Below are 23977 nucleotides of genomic sequence, written 5' to 3'. Positions count from 1 at the left end.
ATCCAAAGGAAAGAGATGACAGTACCTCAGTATCTGCAAGAGCCCCCCCGGAGATTGCTGGAATGCTCCCCCTCTGTTCTCCTGAAGCAGAAGATGACTGGCCCTGCATCTCTGGGCTTGGTCTGGGTGCTATCTTACTTGTTTGCTAAGGTACTAGTTGCAGTCATGCTCTTGGCTAGATAAGCTACAATTCAGAACATATGTACATGTATGTGTGGATGTGTGTCCAGGTCTAGTTAGTCAAGATTTTTTTTTATCTCAGGTAAATGAACTGCAACCAAGTAGCCACTACACCCTCAGGAGAACCAGGTGAGCCCCAATTTTCATGAAAGTCAAATCTCCTTTCAGCTACGTAGTTAAAACAGCCTTTCCCTACCTGGTTGGAGGCATCACAAGGCTCCTCAAGATCCTCAGGGAATTTGAAATAGTGGGAAGATGAACCACAGGAAAGGCTCATGTCCTTGAAATCTGAGAAGGGCCCCTCCATTTGCTCAGTGCGCGGTTTCTTGGGCACTGGCTCCAAAGACTGGGGCTCAGGACAGTGAAGGTGGTGTGAGGTGGTTGGCTGCATCTGTAAGGATTTGTAATGTATCACAAAGGTCTTATTCAGCAGCCACACCTTTCCTCAGGGCATGGAGTGACAGTGCCTTCAGGTAGGCTCACAGGAAGCCCTGATTGTATATAAGGCCATCTGCCACTGCCAAAGCCCAGCTGGGCCCATTTCAGCCACTGCAGCCAAGAGACAAAGAGCAAAGCCAGATGTCACTGCTGAATACTACTCCAAATGTCCCATGCCGTCCTGGAGCAGCTGCTGTCACTACTAGCAGGCCCTACTAACTCCTTGAAAACTATCAAGGTCCCTTTCTCCTCTCCCTTTTGCCTCTTACTTACATGGAACTGGCCTCTGATCTGAAAGCCGGAATCCTCTATTCTCCGAAGCTGCTCCTTCATCATTTCCAGTGCGTCTTGCAGGCTTCTGATCTCAGCCTGCAGCATCCGAGTCTTTTCTTCCAGCTGCTCCCTAAACTTCCTCATCAGCCCCAGCTCCCGTTTGTTGATGTACAATGCAATTGACGGTAGTGGTTCTAATAGCTGTGGGGAGGAATTGCTTGTGGTTCATAGATAGGGACACCAGGTTCTCCAAATCCTACCATATTGCTTTATTTCCAAGTTTTTAAAGACTGAGAATGTGAATGATGTCACTCCACTCCCAATTTCATTCGTTACTAGAAAGTCTGAAGAAATGGTTACAGAATCCAGGATTTCTAGATCAGAAATGGATCATGGGAATCATTTAGTCAGATTTTTTGCCTCAAAACATAAAGCTGTGGAATTGGCCCCAAATTGTGAAGCAACCTGCCTGAAGTCCTTAGTGGAAGACTCAGAATGCAGTGAGTCATATCACAGATGAGGCATGTGGGAAACATCTATCAGATGCCCCTGTTGGCAATGTGGTAAGAGGAACGGTCAACTTGCACTTCCTTTGTTCCAGGTGCTCTTATAAGCACTACAAAGAAATCCACAGATCTGACCTTCACAATGTCCTCTAAAGTAAGTGCTGTCCATACAGTTATAGTAGAGGTAACAGGGGCCTGAAACAGACCAGAGGAAGGACACATACAAATGAAGGGACATATTTGAGAGAATTTAATAAAGTGGACATGGCTTCTCAACTAGCTAGCTAAGGGGGCAGGAAAGAGGCGGGGTTCTTGGAAAAAAGCTATCTGTGAAAGCTATCATTCGCCTGTTCTGGGCTATATATTGTGTGTATAAACAAGATGAGAGAGCCACAGTGTCAGTATTAATGATGAGAAGGTACATACGGATGCGACTACTAGAAAACAAAAACAAAAGTCTGTTCTGTGGCCTTCTATTCTATACTGTGGCCTTAAACCCCTTTATGGCTAATGGAAGCACACAGCTGAATTATTAAAGAGAGACAGAGAAAAATACATGCAAGTTGTTTTTCTCACTTGGAATAAAAAATCATATATGTATTTTTAAGCCATTGAAAATTGTCCAATTGTCCTTTTTTTGTTATATAGTATATAGATCTTCATATAAGAAATCAGGCATTCAGTACACCTGGGTGGTTCAGTCAGCTAAGCATCCAACTTTGACTCAGGTCATGATCTCATGGTTCATGGGTTCTAGCCCCATGTTGGGCTCTGTGCTGACAGCTCAGAGCCTGGAGCCTGCTTCAGATTCTGTGTCTCCCTCTCTCTCACCACCACCCCCCCTGGCCCCCCATGCTCTAATTCTCTTTCAAAAATATATAAATATTTTTAAAAAAGAAAGCAGGCTTTCAACAAACAAATGAAATGAAATGAAATGAAATGAAATGAAATGAAATGAAATAAAAAGTCTAAACTCAAGACTGGAAGCGACAAACCTTATAGGTTATCACATCCACACTCCCATTCTCCAAGCAGGAATCTTTTCTCTGCTGTCTTTGGTAGATGAGCTACCAAGCCTGTCTCAAACTTTTCTGTTGAAGGTGAGGAAGCTCACCACCTGGGGAGGTAACCTAACTCATCTAAGAAAGGCTTTTTTCAGAGGAATGGAAAGTTGCCAGTCCTGAGCTGCTAGCTCTCCACCCTAGTTTGATCCACTGGAGACTTGTCTTCTACTTCAGGAACATGATGGCTATGCAGCTACTTGGATCAGGCTGTCCTGTCCCTTCCCAGCCTCCCTTCTCCAATGCCTTCCACTGTGACTACCTCCCACTACTGACAATATGACATTTTTCAGCCTTCCTCCATCCTGTCTCCATCTTCTGGCTACATTCCAGCCTGTCAATCCATGGCACCCCAAAATAAGCCCAATAAGCCCATGTACCACATGCAGAACTGTATTATGCACACTCAAGGCTGGTTATTTTGACTATTTTAAACAAATATTATATTGAAAGTTGTTATAAATTCATTCAAAGCAGAAGAAAAACGTCAACAGTGGAAGGGGAACCACAGCATTTTGGCATAATAAAGACATAAATAAGGACAAAATGGATTTATACAGAAATTTTCTTTTAAATTGTTCAAAAATTTTTCATAGCAGTCCAAAAATCCCTGCAAGGCAAGCAGACCATCTCAAGATGGAGAAACTGATATGCAGGGATGTGCCAAAGTCACTGCACACTGTCTTCTATCCCTCAGTTCTTCTCATTACAATAGGGAGTGACTCATCTTAGGCTTCATAATTAATACACACAATTCCATGTAACAAACCATAAACTCATTACCTTGCCTACCAATCCTGATTTTAATAATCTTGTCTATTATAAAAGATGATTGTCCAAATCTGTCATTATGTACACAAATTTGAGGACAGAAGAGCAACAGAGTAGTTAATCCAAATGTATTGATTTGGCCTCAGACCATACATCAATGTTGACATTAGAAGGTTGGCTACATCTAACATTCTGAAAGGCATGCTTCTAACCTAACAAAAATTCCATTGGAGAAACCTAGCTTGTGGTGGGGAGGTGCTGCTATGTAAGCAGGAAAGTCATCTTTCTTGGAGATGGTTAGCATCCCCTCACAGGTGATAAGGAACAGTGCTTTAAAGTACTGCCTTTCCCAAGGGAATTAAAATCAAAAGTGAACTATTGGGACCTCATCAAGATAAAAAGCTTCTGTACAGCAAAGGAAACAATCAATAAAACTAAAAGGCAACTGATGGAATGGGAAAAGATATTTGCAAATAACATATTGGATAAAAGGCTAGTATCTAAAATCTATAAAGAACTCACCAAACTCCACACCTGAAAAACAAATAATCCAGTGAAGAAATGGGTAGAAGACATGAATAGAAACTTTTCCAAAGAAGACATCCAGATGGCCAACAGACACATGAAAAGATGCTCAATGTCACTCCTCATCAGGGAAATACAAATCAAAACCACACTCAGATACCATTTCGTGTCAGTCAGAGTGGCTAAAATGAACAAATCAGGAGACTATAGATGCTGGCGAGGATGTGGAGAAACGGGAACCCTCTTGCACTGCTGGTGGGAATGCAAAATGATGCAGCCACTCTGGAAAACAGTGTGGAGGTTCCTCAAAAAATGAAAAATATAACTACCCTATGACCCAGCAATAGCACTGCTAGAAATCTACCCAAAAGATACAGGAGTGCTGATGCATAGGGGCACATGTACCCCAATGCTTATAGCAGCACTTTCAACAATAGCCAAATTATGGAAAGAGCCCAAATGTCCATCAACTGACGAATGGATAAAGAAGACGTGGTTTATATATACAATGGAATACTACTTGGCAATGAGAAAGAATGAAATCTGGCCCTTTGCAGCAATGTGGATGGAACTGGAGGGTATTATGCTAAGTGAAATAAGCCAGGCAGAGTAAGACAGATACCATATGTTTTCACTCATATGTGGATCTTGAGAAACATAACAGAAGACCAGGGGGGAGAGGAAGGGGGGAAAAAGTTACAGAGAGGAAGGGAGGCAAACCATAAGAGACTCTTAAGGACTGAGAACAAACTAAGGGTAGATGGGGGTGGGGGATAGGGGAAAGTGGGTTATGGGCAGGGAGGAGGGCACTTGTTGGGATGAGCAATGGGTGTTGTATGGAAACCAATTTGACAATAAATTATATTTTAAGAATGTTTAAAAATAAAATAAAATAAAATGTAATAAAGTAAAATAAAATAAAATACTGCCTTTTCTTAGTGGATAACCTTCCCATTTGGCCCAAACTTTCTCTCAAGCACAAGGTGTCTTTGCATATTTCACATTAAGAAAGGAACGGAGGGGCACCTGGGTGGCGCAGTCGGTTAAGCGTCCGACTTCAGCCAGGTCACGATCTTGCGGTCCGGGAGTTCGAGCCCCGCGTCAGGCTCTGGGCTGATGGCTCAGAGCCTGGAGCCTGTTTCTGATTCTGTGTCTCCCTCTCTCTCGATGCCCCTCCCCCGTTCATGCTCTGTCTCTCTCTGTCCCAAAAATAAATAAAAAACGTTGAAAAAAAATTAAAAAAAAAAGAAAGGAACGGAGATTTGGTTTTACTTAGAGAATCTTCAATCTCCCTATTTTCTAGGGTCTACTGGATTCTCAGCAGAATAGGAAAATCCAGTATGACAGAAATGGTGATACAGTTAAAAAATAATAATATGCTTTCTGCAAAATGAACCTGAGCACAAGAGTAGAAATTCAGGGTTTTGCAGGGTTAGTGGTCCAGACAAATACATGGAGCAAGACTCCCACAGGTACCTCATCACTGATGCCACCAGCCACACTGAAGGGTGAGAGGGCCTCCTGCTCCACCTGGTCTAGCTGGTCCTCCTCCTCCACCTCCTCCACTCGCTCCACCTCTTCTTCTTTGTCTACTTGTTCCACCTCTTCCATCTCATCAATCTGACCCATCTTTTCCACCTCGTCCACCTGTTGCACCTCATCCATATCATCCACCTGTTCCACGTCAGGTTCGAATTCAAAGCTCTGCAAAGATGATGTAGCTGAAAGAAAGCACAGTGGCATTCATGACCAAGAAATCAGAAGTACCAACATTATCAAAGATTTACTGTTTTCTCTTTATTTCCCCTTTTAAGTCTAAAAACAGGAGTGTCCAGTTTTATTCTATGTTAAGGATCAGATGTGCCAGGTACCAGGAGTAAGTCAGAGCATTACTTAAAAATCTGTTCATATTTGATAATGGGATGGAGAACCATCTATCATGCTAATGGCCAACAAAAGAAAGCCGGAGTAGCCATAACTTATATCAGACAAATTAGACTTCAAAATAAAGACTGTATCAGGAGATGCAGAAGGGCATTATATCATAATCAAGGGGTCTATCCATGAAGAAGACCTAACAATTGTAAACATTTATGCGCCAAATGTGAGAGCACCCAAATACATAAATCAATTAATCACAAACATAAAGAAACTCATCAACAGTAATACCATAATAGTAGGAGACTTCAACACCCCACTCACAGAAATGGACAGATCATCTAACCAAAAAATCAACAAGGAAACAAGGGCTTTGAATGACACACTGGACCAGATGGACTTAACAGATATATTCAGAATATTTCATCCTAAAGCAGCAGAATATACATGGAACGCTCTCCAGAATAGACCATATACTGGAGCACAAATCAGCCCTAAGTAAGTACAAAAAGATCAAGATCATACCGTGCATATTTTCAGACGACAATGCTATGAAACTCAAAATCAACCACAAGAAAAAATCTGGAAAGGTAACAAATACTTGGAGACTGAAGATCATCCTACTAAAGAACGAATGGGCTAACCAAGAAGCTAAAGAGGAAATTAAAAAGTATGTGGAAGTCAATGAAAATGATAACACCACAACCCAAAACCTCTGGGACGCAGCAAAGGCGGTCATAAGAGGAAAGTATATAGCAATCCAGGCCTTCCTAAAGAAGGAAGAAAGAGCTCAGATACACAACCTAACCTTACACCTTAAGGAGCTGGAAAAAGAACAGCAAATAAAACCCAAAACCAGCAGAAGACAGGAAATAATAAAGATTAGAGCAGAAATCGAAACCAAAAAAACACAGTAGAACAGATTAATGAAACCAGAAGCTGGTTTTTCAAAGAATTAACAAAATTGATAAACCATTAGCCAGTTTGATCAAAAGGAAAAAGGAAAGGACCCAAATAAATAAAATCAATAATGAAAGAGGAGAGATCACAACCAACACAGCAGAAATAAAAACAATAATAAGAGAATATTATGAGCAATTATATGCCAATAAAGTGGGCAATCTGGAAGAAATGAACAAATTCCTAGAAACATATACACTACCAAAATGGAAACAGGAAGAAATAGAAAATTTGAACAGACCCATAACCAGTAAGGAAATTGAATTAGTAATCAAAAATCTGCCAAAAAACAAGAGTCCAGGGCCAGATGGCTTTCCAGGGGAATTCTACCAAACATTTAAGGAAGAGTTAACACCTATTCTCTTGAAGCTTTTCCAAAAAATAGAAATGGAAGGAAAACTTCCAAACTCTTCCTATGAAGCCACCATTACCTTGATTCCAAAACCAGACAGAGACACCACTAAAAAGGAGAACTATAGACCAATTTCCCTGATGAACATGGATGCAAAAATCCTCCACAAGATATTAGCCAATTGGCTCCAACAATACATTAAAAAATTATTCACCACGACCAAGTGAGATTTATACCTGGGATACAGAGCTGGTTCAATATCCACAAAACAATTAATGTGATTCACCACATCAATAAAAGAAAGGACAAGCACCATATGATCCTCTCAATAGATGCAGAGAAAGCATTTGACAAAATACAGCATCCTTTCTTGATAAAAACTCTCAAGAAGGTAGGGATAGAAGGAGTGTACCTCGAGATCATAAAAGCCATGTATGAACAACCGAACACTAATATCATCCTCAATGGAAAGACTGAGAGCTTTCCCCCTAAGGTCAGGAACAAGACAGGGATGTCCACTCTCACCACTGTTGCTCAACATACTATTGGAAGTCTTATCCTCTGCAACCAGACAACACAAAGAAATAAAAGGCATACAAATTGGCCAGGAGGAGGTCAAACTTTCACTCTTAGCACATGACATGATACTCTATATGGAAACCCAAAAGATTCCACCAAAAATCTGCTAGAATTGATTCATGAATTCAGCAAAGTTGCAGGATATAAAATCAATGCACAGAAATCAGATGCACTCCTCTACACCAATAATGAAGTGAGAAATCAAGGAATCGATCCCATTTACAGTCGCACACACACACAAAAAAAAAACATAAAATACCTAGGAATAAATCTAACCAAACAGGTGAAAAATCTATACACTGAAAACTATAGAAAGGTTATGAAAGAAATTGAAGAAGACACAAAAAAGAAAAAATAGAAAAAGATTCCATGCTCCTGTATATGAAGAACAAATATTGTTAAAATGTCGATACTACCCAAAGCAATCTACATATTCAATGCAATCCCTATCAAAATAACACCAGCATTCTTCACAGAGGTAGAACAAACAATCCTAAAATTTGTATGGAACCAGAAAAGACCCCGAATAGCCAAAGCAATCTTCAAAAAGAAAATGAAAGCAGGAGGCATCACAATCCCAGACTTCAAGCTATAGTTCAAAGCTGTAATCATCAAGACAGTATGGTACTGCCACAAGAACAGACACTCAGATCAATGGAACAGAATAGAGAACCCAGAAATGGATCCACAAACGTATGGCCAACTAATCTTTGTCAAAGCAGGAATGAATACCCAATGGAATAAACACAGTCTCTTCAGCAAGTGGTGCTGGGAAAACTGGACAGCGACGTGCAGAAGAATGAACCTGGACAACTTTCCTACCCCATACACAAAAACAAACTCAAAATGGATGAAAGACCTCAATGTAAGACAGGAAGCCATCAAAATCCTCGGGGAGAAAGCAGGCAAAAACTCTTTGATCTTGTCCACAGCGACTTCTTACTCAACACGTCTCCAGAGGCAAGGGAAACAAAAGCAAAAAATGAACTACTGGGACCTCATCAAAATAAAAAGCTTCTGCACAGCGAAGGAAAGAGTCAGCAAAACTAAAAGGCAACTGACAGAATGGGAGAAGATATTTGCAAATGACATATCAGATAAAGGGTTAGTATCCAAAATCTATAAAGAACTTATCAAACTCAACACCCAAAAAACAAATAATCCAGTGAAGAAATGGGCAAAAGACATGAATAGACACTTCTCCAAAGAACACATCCAGATGGCCAACCTACACATGAAAAAATGCTCAACTTCACTCATCATCAGGGAAATACAAGTCAAAACCACAATGAGATGCCACCTCACACCTGTCAGAATGGCTAACATTGACAACTCAGGCAACAACAGATGTTGGCAAGGATGTGGAGAAAGAGGATCTCTTTTGCATTGTTGGTGGCAATGCAAGCTGGTGCAGCCACTCTGGAAAACAGTATGGAGGTTCCTCAAAAAACTAAAAATAGAACTACCCTATGACCCAGCAATCACACTATTAGGCATTTACCCAAGGGATACAGGTGTGCTGTTTTGAAGGGACACATGCACCCCCATGTTTATAGCAGCACTATAAACAATAGCCAAAGTATGGGAAGAGCCCAAATTTCCATGGATGGATGAATGGATAAAGAAGATGTAGTATATATATATACAATAGAGTATTACTTGGTGACCAAAAAGAATGAAATCTTGCCATTTGCAACTACATGGATGGAACTGGAGGGCATTATGCTAAGTGAAACTAGAGAAAGACAAAAAACATATGACTTCACTCATATGAAGACTTTAAGAGACAAAACAGATGAATATAAGGGAAGGGAAACAAAAATAATATAAAAACAGGGAGGGGGTACAAAACAGAAGAGACTCATAAATATGGAGAACAAACTGAGGGTTACGGGAGGGGTGTGGAAGGGGGGATGGGCTAAATGGGTAAGGGGCACTAAGGAATCTACTCCTGAAATCATTGTTGCACTAGATGCTAATCTGGTTGTAAATTTAAAAAATAATAATAAAACAAGTTAAAATTTAAAAAAAAAACAAAAAAATCTGTTCATATTTGAAAATAAATAAAAAGGAAGTAGTGTCTGACTTTTCCTCTACCCACCCATGCATAAGTGGGTAGGTACCCAAACCATTCGTGTTGAGTGTCTTTTCATTATAAAATTTTTTTTTGGCTGTGCTTCTGAAAATTCGTACCTTCCAACTGATAATACCAAATTAAACGTAATGAACAACAACTTCAAAAAGATATGTTCTCCAGAATGTGGGGATCTCAGGAGTGCTTGAATTGCTGGTGGAGGTGTTGAGAAAGATTCTCCTTCAACAGCCCCAAAAGCAAAGCGGAGAATATTATTTGAAGAATGCAAAATGGCAGTCATTTTGGGATATAGTTTGGTAGTTTCTTTTACACACATTTTCCATATGACCCAGCTGTCCCACTCCTAGGAATTTAATGAAGTCAATTGAACATTTGTATTTCCACAAAAAACCCTCTATGCAAATGTTTATAGTAGTTTTACTTATAATCACTGAAAACGTGGAAATAACCCAGATGTCTTTCTGCAGATTAATGGATTTTTAAACAAATAACTATGGTGCATGCATAAGATGCAGTACTACTAAGCAAGGAAAGAGGATTGAACCATTAATTCATGAAACATGGATGAATCTTATATGCATTTTGTTAACAAAGCCAGACCAAAAAGGTAAGGCACTATATGATTCCATTTACAGGACATTCTGGAAAAAGGAAAACAGAGAAGGAATACAGATCAATGGTTGCCAGAGGAGGAGGACAGAGCTGGAGTTCAAAGAGACAACACTAAGGAATTTGGGGATGACAGAACTGTTCTGTTGGGTAATGTGGTAGCAGATACAGGACTCCTTGCCTTTGTCAAACCCATAGAAGCATACATCTCAAAGAGTGTGTGCAAATTTAAAACCAATTTGCTCTTATGTGTTTTAGAAATCACAATCATGGGTTCATGGTCTTCCCCTTCTCTAAATCAATTTTTTAAAGGACTTTTTAAACAAAGTTTGAAATTGGCAGCAATAATGTCAAAGTCATTAATTAGAATATTTTAAAAATATATGTATTAGTTCTATATGTGAAGATTCCCAAATTCAAATACTCTATGCTAAGCTCAGCAAATTAGACATGATCTGTATTATGCATCCAGCACTGCTTTAAGTTTTGTACTTTTTATACAATTATATTTATTAAATTTCTTTAATACCAAAACTTACATTATAAATATTACTGTTTCTGAGAGACTATCCTTTTTGGTCTTTACTAAAAGTTCTTCTTATAGTACATTTTTTTTTAAAACAAGAGGTTTCTTTGGATTTCAATCCCTATGGCACAGTCTTCACTAAGACTGCATAAGAGATAAGATGCTACTCCTCCAAGGACTGGGATCTAGCACCAATCTTTAGAATATTAAATTTTAATGGGACAGAATAATACCATTCTCCAGCACTCAAACCACTGATGAGATATTCACTTTCACTGCTCTCAAATCATCATCTCAAAAAACTTACAGAAGATGAAGAAAGTTCACTCTTGAGATTTCACACCATTATAAACAGAACACTCTCTTCCTTTGAAAAGCCATAACTACCCTGTGGGCCACTGTTTTTCTTCTGATAATCTCCATCCAATTGTCCAAATGTACCTACCTGACGATTCAGGTATGCTTTCCATGGAAGATATGCTGGAGTCATAACATGTAGCAGACTCTATCCCACTTTCATGAACAGATTCCTGCAGTCCATACTGCTTGACTGTTATAAGATCAACTTGATCCTGGGAATTTCCAAAAGAGAAGATGACATTTCAATTTGGAGAAAGAGATATATAAACAATAGGAAACACTGGCAGAACACAAACTTGGATGCATTTCACATCACAATTTCCAACATTGCTTCTATCAATTAAATACCTAAACAAAACCATCATTAAACATGTTCTTGAAAAACACTGCTGGAAGGTAATAACGAGCAGAGATTATGGGTGCAACATGCTATACATTGTCAAAACTGAGAAAATAAACACAGTACAGATGTGCTTAAAGCACAAGCATAAGAGAAATGTGTGCCATCAAAGGCCATGGCAAAAAAAATACACACCTCTCAGAGGTGTTGGTAGGATGCTGATGTGACTGTGGGAGAAGGGCACCACCACCACTAGCAGGGCCATTTCTCCAGAGGTCCTGCACATGCAGCCTGTACTGACTGCAAGGAAAGGTCAGTTGAGGCTGATTAACGACTACTTCTAATCTGCATTTAAGCCATGAAGTAGGCTTAAATGCACATTACACTTGGAAGTATTATTAGCAAAAGCATCTTTACTCTGTGTACTAGTAGCACAGAGATGGAAATGGCCCTGGAGAGCTTCTAGTGCAACCTCCCCATTTGATACTGTCAAAGAAGAGAAGGTCATACAGCAAGTTAGTAGCAGAGTGAGAGGTAGAATCCAATGACTCCTTGGCACAAGAACAGACACTCAGATCAACGGAACAGAATAGAGAACCCAGAAATGGACCCACAAACGTATGGCCAACTAATCTTTGACAAAGCAGGAATGAATATCCAATGGAATAAAGACAGTCTCTTCAGCAAGTGGTGCTGGGAAAACTGGACAGCGACATGCAGAAGAATGAACCTGGACCACTTTCTTACACCAGACACAAAAATAAACTAAAAATGGATGAAAGGCCTCAATGTAAGACAAGAAGCCATCAAAATCCTCGAGGAGAAAGCAGGCAAGAACCTCTTTGACCTGGGCCTCAGCAACTTCTTACTCAACACGTCTCCAGAGGCAAGGGAAACCAAAGCAAAAATGAACTACTGGGACCTCATCAAAATAAGAAATTTCAGCACAGCGAAGGAAATAATCAGCAAAACTTTTAAAAGGCAACCGATGGAATGGGAGATAATATTTGCAAATGACATATCAGATAAAGGGTTAGTATCCAAAATGTACAAAGAACTCGTCAAACTCAACACCCCAAAAAACAAAGAATCCAGTGAAGAAATGGGCAAAGACATGAATAGACACTTCTCCAAAGAAGACATCCAGGTGGCCAACCAACACATGAAAAAATGCTCCACATCACTCCTCTTCAGGGAAATACAAATCAAAACCACAATGAGATACCACCTGACACGTGTCAGAATGGCTAACATTAACAACTCAGGCAACAAAAGATGTTGGCGAGGATGCAGAGAAAGAGGATCTCTTTTGCATTGTTGGTGGGAATGCAAGCTGGTGCAGCCACCCTGGAAAACAGTATGGAGGTTCCTCAAAAAGTTAAAAGTAGAACTACCCTACAACCCAGCAATTGCACTACTAGGTATTTATTCAAGGGATACAGGTGTGCTGTTTCAAAAGGAGACATGCACCCCAATGTTTATAGCAGCACTATCGACAATAGCCAAAGTATGGGAAGAGCCCAAATGTCCATCGATGGATGACTGGAGAAAGAAGATGGGGTGTGTGTGTGTGTGTGTGTATAGATATTTATATAGATAGATATATAATGGAGTATTTCTCAGCAATAAAAAAGAATGAAATCTTGCCATTTGCAACTACGTGGATGGAACTGGAGGGTATTGTGCTAAGTGAGAAAGACAAGTATCATATGACTTCACTTATATGAGGACTGCACTCATATAAAACATGAACAGGGGCGCCTGGGTGGCGCAGTCGGTTAAGCATCCGACTTCAGCCAGGTCACGATCTCGCGGTCCGTGAGTTCGAGCCCCGCGTCGGGCTCTGGGCTGATGGCTCAGAGCCTGGAGCTTGTTTCCGATTCTGTGTCTCCCTCTCTCTCTGCCCCCTCCCCCATTCATGCTCTGTCTCTCTCTGTCCCAAAAATAAATAAACGTTGAAAAAAAATTTAAAACATGAACATAAGGGAAGGGAAGTAAAAATAATATGAAAACAAGGAGGGGGACAAAACATAAGAGACTCTTAAATATGGAGAACAAGCAGAGGGTTGCTGGAGGGGTTGTGGGAGGGGGGATGGGCTAAATGGGGAAGGGGCATTAAGGAATCTACTCCTGAAATCATTGTTGCACTATATGCTAACTAACTTGGATGTAAATTTATGAAGTAATTAATTAAATTGAAAAAAAAGAAAGAGTAAAGTGGGAAGAATCACTTTTCCCAACTTTAAGACTTATTATATGGTTATAGTAACTGAGATGGTGTGGTTATTGGTAGAGGAAAGGCACACAAATCAATGAAACAGAATAGAGAACCCAGAAATAGACCCTCACAAATATACCCAAATTGATTTTTGACCAAGACGCAGAAGTAATTCCATGGAGTAAGGATGGACTTCCAAGGAACCACTGGAGCAACTGGACATCCATAGGCCAAAAAATGAACCTTGACCAAAGTCTGACACCTTATACAAAAATTAACTCACAATGGATCATAGGCATAAATGTAAAACTCTTAGGGAAAAAAAAAAAATAGAAGAGAAATCTCTCAGGACCTAGGGCCAGGCAAAAAAGCTCATACATATGACACAAAAACATGATCCATACAAGGAAACATTGATAAATCAGACTTCATTAGAATTAAAAGCTTTTGCTTTCTGAAAGACTGTGTTAAGTAAGGGGATAAAAACGCAAGCTACAGTCTGGTAGAAAATAGTAACAGGCCACATACCTGAGAAAGGACAGGTATCTTGAACATATAAAGAACATGATAAATTGTCTTCTGTAGCTGCCCCAGTGTGCCTGTCCATCACACGCCCACTCGTGCGAGAACGTGGATTAAAGCCTCGCTTCACTGTGCTCCAAGTCCCTGCGTCCCTCCTTTGATTGTGTCGATGGGCTTATTTCTAACGGGAGGAAAGTCTTATCTCCAACAGAAGCACAACACTGATTCCATTGAACTGGAAGTTAAGACTGCTGCCCGGCCGCTTTGGGCATTATTTGGAGGGCATTATGCTAAGTGACATTAGTCAGAGAAAGACAAAAAGCATATGACTTCACTCATATGAGGACTTTAAGACACAGAAAAGATGAGCATAAGGGAAGGGAAACAAAAATAATCTAAAAACAGGGAGGGGGACAAAACAGAAGAGACTCTTAAATATGGAGAACAAACAGAGCACTACTGGAGGGGTTGTGGGAGGAAGGATGGGCTAAATGGGTAAGGGGCACTAAGGAATCTACTCCTGAAATCATTGTTGCACTAGATGCTAATTTGAATGTAAATTTAAAAAAATAAAAAATTAAATTAAAAAAAATAAAGGGAATATAAGACCCACCTCAAAAAAAAATTAAAGAAAAAGGAGGATCTTTTCCCAATACTTTGTTCTATAATTTAAAAAACCACGTCCCTGTAGTAGGTTGAATAATGGCCCCCAAAGATATCAAGATCCTAGTCCTCGAAACTTGTAAATGTAATCTTATTTGGAAATATGGTCTTTGCATATGTAATCAAGTTAAAATGAGATTATACTAGATTAGAGAAGACCCTAAATCCAGTTTTACTGGTATCCCTATAAGAAGAGGACATTTGCACAGGAGTTTCTCAAAACACTTGGAAACTAAAAAACACATGCTAATTAAACACCACACTTCGAAATAATCATAAAGAAAATCTCAAAGAAAATGAAAGAAGTACATTGAGCTGAATGCAAGATATGAAAACTTGTGGGGCTTAGCTGGAGCACTTAGAGGGAGATGTATACCGCTGATCGCACATGTTGGAAATGACAAAGAGTTTCAGTAATCTAAGCTCCTACCTAAAGAACCTAGAAAAAGAAGAGCAAAATAAACCCAAATCAAATAGAAGGAAGGAAATTATATAAGAGCAGAGATCAATGAAATTGAAAATAGACAAGAAAATCAATGAAACAAAGAGCTTGAGCTTTGAAAGTTCAATAAAATTGATAACTCTCTACCAAGACTATTAAAATTAAAAAGAGGACACAAATAACCTATATCAAGAAGGAAACAGAGGCTATCACTACAGGCCAAGCAGTCATCAATATGACAATAAGAGAATACTATAAACAATTGTACACACAAATTTCACGACTTAGATGAAATGGACCAATTTCTCAAAAAACACAAACCACTATGTTCATCCAATATGAAATAAATAATTTGAGTCCTTTATTAAAGTAATTGAATTTGTAATGAAAAACTTCCCCCAAAAGAAATCTGGAAGCCCAGATGGTTGCACTGGAGAATTATAACCATTTAAAGAAGAATTAATACTAGGTCATGGTGATCTCAAGGTTCCTGATATTGATCCCCACAACAGGCTCTAGGCTGAACAGCACGGAGCCTGCTTGGGATTCTCTCTCTCTGCCCCTCCCTTGCTTGCACATTCTCTCTCTCTCTGTCTCTCTAAATAAATAAATAAATAAATAAATAAATAAACTTTAAAAAATTTAAAAACAAGAATCCAATGACTCCAAACCCAGCGCTCTTTTAAGCCATTTCCTACTTTAAGCTGCATACATTATATTCCTATTTTAGTGATCCACTTCAACTTCCTTAACAACTGGGTCCTTTTTGAATAGTCTGCAGGCCACTGCTCATATGAAATGTAAGTGCCTAGGTTAGCAGTGGAATCTTTTACATCCCTGCTGAAAATTTTAGTGCTTGGGTTTTTTTGTTTTGTTTTGTTTTGTTTTGTTATTTGGTTGTTGTTGTTGTTTTTGGACTGGATTAAGACAGAGTTCTATGCCAATTTTTCTATAAGGAACCTGCTTGTTGAAACACACTGATCCAGATCAAATCCCAGCATTTGAAATTCAGGAAATTGTACAACCTCCCTGTTCAAGGGCAGTGTGTTTTGTACTCCTTAAGCAATATGTTGCTGGGGATGTGACAATCTTTTCAATATTTAGAAAGATATGCTGGTGGGTGGTATTCACTGAGATGTGATATGACCTTTCTTTCCCTGTCCTCTTCCTTCTGCTTTTCATCACAGTCATTTATCAATTTAATCACTAGCTTTCTGCTTCCTGGACGAGTTTCAATAGAAATGTGGATACTTGGGTGTTGATTAAGATGTCCATTTTTGTGTGTTCATATATTTTATTTAGTCTATCAATATAAAGTCACTAAACTCAAACTTAAAATGACAGAATCATGTGCAGCAATGGTAACTGGCCTGGAAAAAAACAAAGCAAAAAACGATTTTAGAAGCAAAAAGATACCAGTGAAGGGGAGCAGATGTGTCACCTGTAGTAAGCTGTGGCAACTGTAGGGCTCATTTGATTGTTTCCCATCTCTTAAGAGTCCCTGTCCTTTGTTGCCTGATGTACACTATCCTGAAAACTGTTATTTTATACATTTTGTCATTTGGGGCAGGAACGTTAAATCTGGTCCCAAGCACTCCATCTTCATTAGAAGAAGTTTTTCAATTCCATGGAATACTATACAGTTATTGAAATAATTATAATTAGGATTAGAGAAAGATGAAACAGGGTTACAAGTGAAAGCCAAAGCTGTGGAGTAGCATGTAAACTATCATTATCACTAAGTGAAAAACACATATGCTGGTATACTAAGACTGAATGGGAATAAGCAAAGTAAATAGCAATTGTGCCATGGTGGTGGGATTATGGGTTTCTTTAAAAAAATGTACCTTTAAATGCTATAATTACTTAGGTTTTATAAGTTTTATAAAGTGAGAATTTTTTTTTTAATTTTTTTTCAACGTTTATTTATTTTTGGGACACAGAGAGACAGAGCATGAACGGGGGAGGGGCAGAGAGAGAGGGAGACACAGAATCGGAAACAGGCTCCAGGCTCTGAGCCATCAGCCCAGAGCCCGACACGGGGCTCGAACTCACGGACCGCGAGATCGTGACCTGGCTGAAGTCGGACGCTTAACCGACTGCGCCACCCAGGCGCCCCTAAAGTGAGAATTTTTAAATCCAGCTTTCCTCAAAACACACTAAGTTCCTCAAAACACAGTAAGTCGAAGGACTCTGGATTGTTCACACATTACACACTGCAGGTCCTGGGTAAATAGCTGTTGACTGACTGATGAGGCAAGGCTGTCAACTGCATAGATGCCAGACTGATAGCCAGAGCTATATGGATGTCTTGGCCTCTTTTCCTAGCATAATTGCAATTAGTTTGCGTGTAAACAGAACACTGCTCTGTTTAAATTAGCCTTTTTCTATGTAATTTCCTCCATTTCATACTTTCTTGAACAGAATGTTAGGTTAAGCAGAGGTATTGTGTTCAGAAAGTTTTACCTACATACAAGTAGCTTGTTATCCTTCAAGGTTCTTCTGACTCGTCTAAGAATTAAATTTACATCAGACAGATTAACAGGAGAAAATTAAACACGGATATATCTTACATACATACATAGGAGAGACCCAGGAAAAGTGAGTGATTCCCCAAGATGACTGAAGCCATCATCTTAAATACCATCTCCAGCTAAAGACAAAAGAAGATGCTGGGACTGGGGGAGTCAGTTATAGGAGGTGAGCAGGAAAAGCACAGTAATAAGGCTATGAGTCTTGTGCAGATCTAAATGGTCATTTGCTCCATTGATGAGTTTCTAGTGATTTAGACTCTTCCTCCTCTTCCTGGTACGAGGGAGACACCCTTACAAATGGAGATTTTCCTTATAAATGTAAATGTCTCTTACAAAAGGGTAACTTCTACTCAATTTTCTGAGCTTCTCCTGTGCTTGCACTTTCTTAAAAATATTCAGCCTAAAATAATCCTTATGCCAGAAACATATTTTGGAATGGTAAATTCTCCTCCCCTACAATGAGCAATAGTTGGAAAATGCGGTCCAAAATCAGCACTTTATATTTAAAATATGTGCTCACAGTATCTCCCATGTTACAGAAAAGCTTAAATAGTAAAATGACTTGCTGTCTGCATAGTCCCAGAAACACAAATCCTTTCAGACAAAATCACATACAGGCCTGAAAACCAAAGTGAGAGTCCACCCATCCAGCTTATCTATACTGCTCTTGGAATCCCATTACTGTACATTTGAAGAATGCTATAAAAATAATACAGTGCTGTGACATACAATATTCGTTTGTGCATCTAATATTTATAAGTTCCTACTACGTGTGGTAAGCCTTGTTCAAGATATTTGGGGATATGCTGATAAACAAGACAGTCCTGCTTTCATAGAAGCTTCATCCTATTGCAGGGATACAAAAAATACACTGATAAATGAGGTTCCTTTGAACATTCCTTCGTCACATTCAGATGAGAAAGCCTGGCAGATGACCACTCCTCTTTTACTGATGGGGAGATGGAGACTTTCCATGGGAAAATAACTTTCTCCAGGTCACAAAATTGGTACATGGCAGAATCAATCAGGAATTGACCCTTATCTTCTGAAGCCTAGGCCATTTTTCTCTCTGCAGCACAACCACCACTGCAGTGATCCAGCCAAGAAGCTGTGCCATGGGCACCCATGGAGTGGCAGGTAAGGTGGAACACCATCCACAGGGAAGGCTTTCTGGTAGGCTTTTTCTGTTGTATGCCTTTTTTCTTGAAGTTTGACCTTATCTGCCAGACTACAGTTTTAGATCACTGAGAGCAGGTCCAGATTTCATATTTCTATTAATGTGCATCCCTAAGATTCTCTCTAATAAATATTTCTATTAATGTGCATCCCTAAGATTCTCTCTACTAACATCTGGTGAATGGATAAATGAACGACACATTCAGTGGCTTAGGAAAAAGATGGGGACAATCTAGGCTAATTAGGAGCTGGATGCTGCCCATGATGGGATGATGCAGTCTCATGAGCCTACTCACATTATTTTTGAAATGTACTCACAAGTCTAAAAGATCTTGAGCAATGGCATAGAGCTTAGCTTATTTTTTAAAGGTACTACAAGGACCATCCTAAGTGCTGGGGGCCAAGGGCAGGCTGCCCCAAGATGGGCCACCTTGACATGAAGACTATTTTGAGTTAAAAAGCAATCAAAATCCAGCAGATTCAGGAAAAACTCTTTACCTCCTCGACAACTGCTTAAAAAAATTAGATAGAGGCCCTGCTCCAGAAAGAGCTATCTCCATAGATAACTACAGTATACCATGAGCTAGGGATGGGGTATAGGGAGGAACCTACCAATGCCTGTTTGATCAAAGTCCTCTGTGTGTCCCATTGTTTCTGAGTGGCCCAGAAAATATTTGTTTACCAAACATTTACTCTTTTTCATTCTTCTTAAGGATTTCATTCCTTCCCTTTGAAGTCCCAGATCCCCACCCCCTTTTTCTTAGTTCAGATGACATATATAATGACATATATACCTCATTTTGCTTGACTTCTTTGAAGTTTCCATGTCTGTGTGGGTTCCCTGTATGTACATTCATAAATTTGATTCTCTTCCATTAATCTGTCTCATGTTGATTTGATTCTTAGTGTGGTTAGAAGGACCCTGAAGGGGACAAGACCTTATGGCTCCCCAACACAAGTACGGTGGTTGCTGGCTCCCAATAAGAAATGGCTACAAAATGGCAGCTGTGGAACACCACTCAAGTGCTATGCCTAGATGGGATACTTCTCAAAATTAAAGTCTTTTTTTATGTTGGCAACATACATTAACTAAAGAATCAATGTTACAAGGATAAGGATCCATCCATTTGCCCTACGGCTCTCTTATGTACGTACATCTGAGGCAGGAGGAGCAGGTTCAGCACACAGGGATTCCATTCTAGAAATTCTTATTTGGCCTTGAACACTTCTATAAAGAGATGAAAAGAGAAATGGTATGCACATCTTATTTTCCATTTAAATCTAAATTTTCTATTACACAGTAAAAATAAGGTTCAAAACAGAACAAATATCTATTTTTCTTAATATATAACATCATCAATCTTTGAGGTGCTGTTATTCCTACAGAGAAAGTTGCTCTGCACAGTATCTATAAAATAAATCATCTGGACCCTCATTAGAATGAAGTTTGTTTCAGGTTTCAATGCCTCTGGTTAACAGTGGTGAGCAAAGCAAGCTAAAAAACAAAACAAAACTAAACAAAACAAAACAAAACCCGCCAACATGTATGAGTGAATCTTAATTTTTAAACCAACTGCAATTACAAAAAGAAATGCCTTCAGGCCAAATTTAATTTTGTTTCCTGTAATTAGAGAAACTCTGCATTCTTTGGCTCATTAAAAATTCATTTCTGTCAAAATTAGAATTTCGATGCCCAAGGTGAGAATGCAGCTTCCTGGCACTGAAGTCTAAGTACTAGTTTATTTTTTAACAAATGAGTGGACGGTGAGAGAGAAGGGGAGGGGGAGGACAGAATATGAGTGAATGAGAATCTGGGTTTTAATATTGAAATTACTTTTTCAGCCTTAAAATTTTCCTGAGGATCTGTTATAGAAATGTATTTTGTTTTCAAGAGTTTTTCTTTTACAGGCCCCATCACTCCACAAAATGAGAAACTGGAGTCTGATAACAGATATGATAAAAAGCATGTCCTTAGAAAAGCAATGCAGTGACAAAATGGTACCTGTGAAGCCCTCTCAATTTATTCAAAAGACAAGAAATTAACAGAATAACTGGATTTTTCTGCAAGGTTTCAAAAAGTCAATACTGATCCAATGGCTAAAATTTTTCCACTCATATTTCACAGACCCAGCAAAAAAAATCAATTTACTTACATCATTTATTTTTAATGGTAGAAAACTAAGAAAAGTTTGAAAAAATTATATTTTGGATATCAAAATATATACCATTTAGGAAGTATTGATTTAAATTGCATAAAACAACTACTTAATGAGTAAATTCAGTCATATGATGGGGCTATAAAATACTTACTATGTATTTCTTAATGGCTTGACTTTCAGCCTCAAGTCACATAGAGTTACTTACAAATTTGCCCTGACATCATTTAAAAATAAAATTCCTAGAAGATTATCATCTATATTTTTAATTTTTTTCAGTCTTTGACCAAATTTATAAGCCAGTTTACTCTAACTGAATGTTTTCTTTGTAACTGTGGGTACTTCTTCAAGGTTGTTCACTTTCTGCTCTTTATTTATATTATCTCCTTGCAGACTGCATTTTGTCTCTTGGCTTCAACTAGGAGCAACTCTGACATCTGCATCTCAAGATATCTCCCTTAGATATAGACCCAAATATCCAACTGCCTTTAGGACATGCAGTCTGGATGTCTAACATTAGACACCTTAACCACAGGTGGTCCAATTAGACTACTCTTCCTCTTCCTCATCCGCCTTCTTCTCCTCCAGTGTCTCCTCTATTGGTGACAATAGCCACCCTCTAGCAGTCACTCAGGACTAAAACCTCCTGTCATCTTTGACTCATTCTCTGTCTTCTGTATGAAAGTTTGTTACTAACTTTCTGTCCACTTTTTCTACTTGGCAATTTCTTGAAGGCAGTGCACATACATTGAACCTCTTGCATTCTTAGCACCTAGAACAATGCAGAGCACTTACTAGGTGCTTCATGAATATTTTCTGAGTGAATAAAGAAATAAACAATCTGAGTAGCGAACTCAGTTGAAATATTTGCACATTCCCCACCCCAGATCTGCTTAGCTTGAAGCAATTACTTTCAAGAACAAACTGAGGCTTCCATCTGTTCCTTAAAAGCAATTAAAGGCCACTATATTGGCTTCTAAATAGTACCTTTTTTAATTTTGAGAGAGTGATCACGTGAGCAGGGAAGAGGGTCAGAGGAGAGAGTCGGGGGGGGGGGAGAGAGAGAGAGAGAGTGAGAGAGAGAGAGACAGAATCCCAAGCAGGCTCCATGCTCAGCACAGAGCTCAATGTAGGGCTCAATTCCACGACCCTGGGATCGTGAACTGAGCTGAAATCAAGAGTGGGATACTCAACAAACTGAGCCACTCAGGCTCCCCAACAGTAAATATCTTTATATGTGAGACAAACAGCATGTGAATGAATATATTGCTGCACTGTCCAATATGGCAGCCATTTACCACATGTGGCTCAATTAAAATCAAAATTAAAGAAAATTTAAAATTTATGCCTTCAGTCACAGCAGCCACATTTCCAGTGTGCAGTAGGCACATGTGAGTAATGGCTATGGTATTACAGCATATTAAACAGCATTTCTGTTATGACAAAAAGTTCTATTGGACAGTGCTATATCAAAGGATGCAGTGAGTTATACTGGACAAGACACTGACTTTGACAACAAAACGTCGTGAGGTGATTATGATTTGCTTTAAGTCCACTGGCTTGGATATCAAGAATATAATAGTTTTCCAAATTCTTCCATGAATGTATATTTCACACTTCTCTCTACATCAGTATAGATGGCAAATTTCTGACTTATAATCAGAATGTAAAAGTTACACATAAGCACATACATTGCCTAAAAAAAAGCATTAAGGAATATTTCATACCTAACTAGTCTGTACATGTAAATAGTGAATTCAGGCTCAGGATAGGAGGCATAACGGAGGGTTTGTACCCATAAAACACTGATGGCCTTTGGTTAGGTGCAGTTAATATAAACAGAACTTTCATTTTTCAAATCGTATCAGTTAATTTTCAAAAGGAAAGAAAATGATCAAAGAAAACTCTGCTAGATGTATTTACATGGAAAAAATACTTTCTAATATTATGAAGAAAAGTACCTCTGTATCATTATGTAAAACCTCAAAATGTTTTTCCTAAATTGGGCCCTTAATGTTTCTTATTCTACTTTAAATCTTTACCAAGGTTTGATGTTCATTGCTAAAGAACTCAATGCTACTGAATTACTTTAATGGAAGGTTGTTCTTGGCTCAAAAAAATCTACTTCTACTTACTATATAAATGAAACTATAGATATGAAAAACATGTCCAATGAATATTGTCCTTTCATAAATCAATGCAGTATAAACTAAGGTGGGTTTTGAACAGTTGTGGGAGACAGGAAAACTGATGACAGTAAAATATAATCTTAAATGTCTCTCCTTTAACTTAACAGCTGAGATGATTTAATATGAAGTGATGGAAGAAAGGAAACCAGGTTTCCCTTCTTGGTTGCAGGCTGTGACCAAAGTTTAAGAAAATAATTTTCAAGGTTACTTTAACAAAAGCTAGTCCATAGGTTCATAGAAGAAACCCGCTATCACTCCCTGTCTGAAATGGGAAATCTTAGGTCAAGGTGCAGGCAGCCACTTTTGCTTCAAGCCCAACTGCATCTCAGCCATCCTTGACAACTGGATTGGTACTGGCATCACCAGAGACTACCTCTTCCCAAGTCACTATACTTTAGGTGGTTCCCTAGGCATTATGCCTGACACAGCCTCCTATTTTTCACATTTCCCTATTTTCACCATTGTGTCCAACATTCCAGAGCTGCCAGGTGACAGAATTTGAAGTTGCACAGACTTGGGCTCAAACCTTAGCTTATACTTCCTAACTTTGAGTCTTAGAGCAAGTATTTTAACTTCCCTGAGCCCCAGCTTCTGAATGTTAAAAGTGAGACTCATAGTATGTAC

The 23977-nt window shown here is 39.0% G+C and overlaps 1 protein-coding gene across 9 annotated transcripts in view; it reads right to left on the bottom strand.

Moving 5' to 3' along the window:
* PASD1 (PAS domain containing repressor 1) overlaps window positions 1–23977 on the bottom strand; it is a 188555-nt gene that overhangs the window by 4248 nt on the left and 160330 nt on the right. For 5 of the 9 annotated variants that reach the window (XM_047844743.1, XM_047844742.1, XM_047844746.1 and 2 more), the window contains 5 exons: window positions 20164–20236; window positions 11199–11325; window positions 5231–5475; window positions 892–1092; window positions 377–571 (listed from right to left, as the gene is read on the bottom strand). In XM_047844743.1, the coding sequence (XP_047700699.1) occupies window positions 377–571; window positions 892–1092; window positions 5231–5475; window positions 11199–11325; window positions 20164–20236 (841 nt within the window). The remainder of the gene's footprint in view (window positions 1–376; window positions 572–891; window positions 1093–5230; window positions 5476–11198; window positions 11326–20163; window positions 20237–23977) is intronic. The other 4 variants (XM_047844747.1, XM_047844748.1, XM_047844750.1 and 1 more) reach the window with 2 other exon arrangements.

The sequence above is a fragment of the Prionailurus viverrinus genome, chromosome X, assembly GCF_022837055.1.
Source record: "Prionailurus viverrinus isolate Anna chromosome X, UM_Priviv_1.0, whole genome shotgun sequence".
Classification (NCBI taxonomy): domain Eukaryota; kingdom Metazoa; phylum Chordata; class Mammalia; order Carnivora; family Felidae; genus Prionailurus; species Prionailurus viverrinus.
Note: the sequence above shows the minus strand (reverse complement) of the source record. Positions and strands in the feature narration are given on the sequence as shown.